Below are 5,000 nucleotides of genomic sequence, written 5' to 3'. Positions count from 1 at the left end.
ACACAGACTCACAGAGACACTTGTCTGTGGATGGGCATGGTAAGATCAGGTGCCTTTCATACAATGCTACCTTAAATTACCCGTTTGCATCGTCGGGATGGATCGCCCCTCTGGAGAGAGAGACCCCTTACCCCTTATCCCTAAACCTTTTGCCTTTTTTGATGGGCGCTAGCCCCTCCTATATCCAGCTTTTAGTGTATGTTCACAAACTTTGTCCTACACAAACAGTAAATTCCAATTAACAATGAATGGAGAATTTTATGTCATAGTGTCTATTTTTGTCCTACACAAACATTACATTCCCATTGACAATAAATGGAGAATCTTTCGTCATAGCATCTGAGCAAATCAGTATAGTGTGGTTATATATTATGCATACATCACCACCATGGGCACCAGCCAGCTCTCAAACTATTCAATTGGTCTATTGCAAAGCAAAAACAAGAGAGGAATCGATGGAGGGAGAGAGGGAAGAGGATAGATATATACTGTGTGAAGGATGTCGTGTGTAGGAAAATAGAGGGAGCAAGCGTGAGAGACATTAGCACCGGTCAAGGATGCTGCCTTCCTAGGGACTGTAATTGATTTACCAAGGTGTCAGTATGGCTGGGCTGCACTTTAAATAGCTGACCCCTACAGCCATGCACGTCAAAACATACAACACACTGCCTGTTACTCCTGACACGGTGCTCTGCATGTCTAGCCCTGCCATTCCCAGAGGAAGGGGGATGGATGGATGGATTTTATTTTGTCATTGTTACACACATGTACAACCAAATGAATCTGTTCATCTCTCTTGGTCAAAGAGTTCAAGAGAATAATGACTGAGGGGAAGAATTCAAGCTGTTTCTGGATCTGGTGGTGGAGGTCTTGAGGTCTTGAGGTCTTGAGGTCTTGAGGTCTTGAGGCATCTGTATTCTGTAGGCCTTTGGCCTCTGTGAGTGGGAGGGGTGGAACAGTTTGTTGTTGGGGTGGGAGGCATCCTTGATGATGCTGAGGGCCTTAGACTGGCAGCGCTGTTTGTAGATGGACTCAATTGATGTCAATGAAGAGCCTATAATACGCTGCGCAGTTTTCACCAGCCTCTGCAGTGATTTCCGCTCTGCAACAGTACAGTTTCCATACCAATCTGTAATACAGTAGGTCAATGTACTTTCGATGGTAGCGGTAAATGTTTTCCAGAGTCAGGTGGGATAGCTTGACTTTCAAAATAGAAGTAGATAATGGCGCTTTTCCTCTAAATGGTAAATGGTGCATTTATATAGCGCCTTTATCCAAGGCGCTTTACAGAGATTGTGCCTTACATTCACACACACATTCATACACCGATGGCAACGGAAACCATGCAAGGCACCAACTAGCACATCGGGAGCAATTAGGGGTTCAGTGTCTTGCTCAAGGACACTTCAACAGTAACTCTGGGGGAGCCCGGGTTTGAACTGGCCACCTTGCGGTTACCATCCAGGCACTCTACCCCTGAACCACAGAGTACTGACTCGACTCTAGTCGCTTTTGGGACCAGCTACTTCGTTTTTCACTCTAGGAAAGTAAGCCGTAATTCCGAGCCATGAGGCCCATAGGGCAGGAGCCTATATCTCCTGTTTCTGTAGCGTGAGGCCACAGGAGGAGATGTGACGTACAAGTATACCCCCTGGACATGATGTGCAAGTACACCGTCTGAACATGATGTCGCATGGAATGCCGCATGGATTTACCCCCAATCCAACCCTTGATGCTGAGTGTCAAGCAGGGAGGCATTGGGTCGCATTTTTCAGATTCTTTGGTATGACCCGGCCGGGGATCGAACCCCGACCTCCCAGACTCAGGGAGCTCAGGACTGAGCTGGTTTTTCACTCTAGGTAGAACCCCCTCAATGTAGGTGGTCGTCATAACGACATCCAACCGTGCTTTGCACAAAGACCAGCCCCAAAGTATTCATAAAAAAATCTAAATCCATCGAATTTATTTAAAAAACACACCCACGACTAATTCAGGGGCTAAATATCACTGCTTTGCGCCAGCACTGCGCCCAGATAATTCACGCACCGTACTATTTGTTATGTTGTTACCAGCCTGTCCAGCAGGGACGACATGAAAGCCACATTGCTGGGTCCTGGGTGCTAAATACTTCTGTCCTCTCTTCTCTCTCTCTCTGTCTCTTGTTCTGTTTACAACCTCATTACGTCCTCCTACACAGACGGACTCATTGTTCTGCTCTGTCCACTCATCACCAGTTCCAATGCCGCTGCCCCTCTCATTCCCACACACACTAAATTTAGAGGCAGGGGGCCTCACAGAGTGGATGGGTAAGGGATGACAAGGACGGAGGGTGGGGGTCCTTTTCTATACTGTATATACAGAAATAAGACTGGGCGGGGTGTGCTTCTGTGTGTGCGTGTGTATGTGTGTGTGTGTGTGTGTGTGTGTGTGTGTGTGTGTGTGTGTGTGTGTGCGTGTGCTTGTGTATGTGTATGTGTGTGCGTGCATATTTGTGTCTCAAAGCATTCCTCTCAGAATCAATGCCCTCTGTCCAAAAGCAGCTGTTTCTGTCTCTCTAGATTTCAGCTCACATGTGCAAAAACACACACATGTTCCACTACACACGCACGCACACACACGCACACCCACACGCATGCACGCACATACACACACACGCACACACACTCACACACACTCACACACACGCACGCACATGCACACATGCACACACACGCACACTCACGCACACTCACGCTGACCTGAGGAGAGCAGACTACCACTGCTGCCGCTGATGATCTTGCCCTTACTGCCCATGTTGGCCAGCTTGGAGGTCTTCAGGGTTCCCGTCTCCGTCAGGTCGATGGCGATCTCGCTCAGACTCCGAGCCGCGTGGATCTTAGACTGGACGGAGAGAGAGAGGAACACTCCTGTTAGACTGTTAGACTGGACAGAGAGACAGGAACACTCCTGGTCACTTTCATTTAAAACAACACTATAGTTAAGGCCTATTCAGACTGCAGTTTTAGGTTAAGGCTCTTAACTCATTGAACGCTAAGGACTAAATTAACGTGTTTTGAATGAAATCCTGTGGCGCCAGGAGTGCCTTTAACATGTTTTTGGGCTTTATATGAATTCACATCAGGTTCCCGGGTCGGTAGGCAACTCTGAGCTCTCTGTGTTTTGCCCTCCCAAAGATGGTGGCCTGCGTGCGTGCGCGTATGGGACTGACCTTGCTCTGCTTGCGGTCCAGGTAGAACTGGTGCTGGCTGATGGCCATGGCCCAGATGGACTTGATGAGCGCCGGGCAGGCGTACCAGGTGTGCACGGCGATGCCACTGTGGCCAAACGTCCTCCGGGTCACCGACGCCCTACAGTGGGAGCGGACACAAGGCCTCCTTATATACACTGAATACAACTAGCTAGTACTACTCATCAGTACTACTAGTAGTACTACTCATCAGTACTACTAGTGGTACCGGTATTCTACTATGCCTGTTACCACAGCTCTAGGGGGTGCATACGTTGGTTAGACAGTCCAACAGGCATTAGTCCCACAACACCGTTGCTCCCGACATGCGCGTCCGGTTACAACTAACCTGTGGCAGGTTAAAACTCACCCGTGGCTTCCTGTGAGGTTAGGTTTAGGGTTGTGTTTTGGGTAGGTTGTCGAACTCATGACTGTAGGACTGTTAGTACGTCGGACCAAACTCATGCACCCTTACTAATGCCTGGTACTGCTAAATGGTGCATTTATATAGCACTTTTATCCCAAAGCACTGTACATAGAATGTGGATTACATTCACCCATTCACACACACATTCATACACCGATGGTGGAGGAAAGCATACAAGGCACCAACCCGCACATCAGGAGCATTTGGGGGGTTCAGAGTCTTGCTCAAGTACACTTCGACACTAACGTTGTGGGGGTGCCCGGGATCGAACTCTGGCAAGGGATGTGCCGATGAGACATTTTGGCCGATATCGATATCCGATATAATTAATTGCTGTTATGGACCATAACCGATATTACCAATGATGATATGATCTCATTCTTTATTACGAAATATAATAATTTTGTCCATTCTTGAAAAATACATGTAACAGGGTATCTGCACCGCAGGCTTATGCAAGTCAGATTTACCTTTAATACATTATTATTTAGTATTGTGAGCTTGTAGATCTGTTCAAGCTGTTACTTTGGGCTTGTTTATCTTAATGAATCAGATCGATGCCGATTAATAAAAAAACAACTAGAATCGGCCGATACTGATGTGTTGTGCCGATTAATCTCCCATCACTAGGCTACTGCTGATAGCAGTATAGGCAGGCATTTTGAAATAAGAAATAAGAGAGAGGCTGTCTCCCACGTTTACACATCCTGAGTCAAACACACACCTGTGACCCAGCAACAGGCCAGCTCACTCTAATGACTGGCTACCTAACACAGAAAACACCACTGCCCCCCCCCACCCCTCTGTGTCCTATTCCCTCCCTGTCTCTGTAGAATAACACTCCACATAATGTAGGCATGTTAAATAAACATAAGAGAGGTCAGTTCCTCCATCAAGCAGCTATCACACACGGTCATCCATCCTTCTGCGGTTAGCTTTCGAGGGCTCACTTTTTGAGTGTGTGTGTGTGTGTGTGTGTGTGTGTGTGTGTGTGTGTGTGTGTGTGTGTGTGTGTGTGTGCGTGCGTGCGTGCGTGCGTGCGTGCGTGCGTGCGTGCGTGTGTGCGTGCGTGCGTGTGTTTATGAATGTACTGTATGTATTAATAATCAGCCCATTAATCCATGTCAGGGGGAGACCCCCCCATATCTAGCTGGGTTTCCAACCAAAACAGATCCCACGCTGTACATTACTGTATGTGGTTTGATTCTAAACATCTAGCTCAGTATTTGGCCCGCAGTATAAAGAGCTACTGCCCAGCAGACATAAATCCAGGGGGAAGCACTAAGCCTGGCAGTCTGCTAAAAGCTAGCCAAAAGCTTGCTTTCTCCATCCGACACTATGAAACCA

General features: G+C 47.6%; 1 protein-coding gene across 1 annotated transcript in view; it reads right to left on the bottom strand.

The window, feature by feature from the left end:
- The window catches only part of frmd4a (FERM domain containing 4A), a 55,738-nt gene that overhangs the window by 22,453 nt on the left and 28,285 nt on the right, over positions 1–5,000 (bottom strand). The window contains exons 11-12 of the mRNA XM_079502315.1: positions 3,209–3,347; positions 2,739–2,880 (exon numbers count right to left, since the gene is read on the bottom strand). Of these exons, the coding sequence (XP_079358441.1) occupies positions 2,739–2,880; positions 3,209–3,347 (281 nt within the window). The remainder of the gene's footprint in view (positions 1–2,738; positions 2,881–3,208; positions 3,348–5,000) is intronic.

This window comes from Electrona antarctica, assembly GCF_951216825.1.
Source record: "Electrona antarctica genome assembly, chromosome: 5".
Classification (NCBI taxonomy): Eukaryota; Metazoa; Chordata; class Actinopteri; order Myctophiformes; family Myctophidae; genus Electrona; species Electrona antarctica.
The sequence above is the reverse complement of the archived record's forward strand: the minus strand, read 5'-3'. Positions and strand labels throughout refer to the sequence as shown.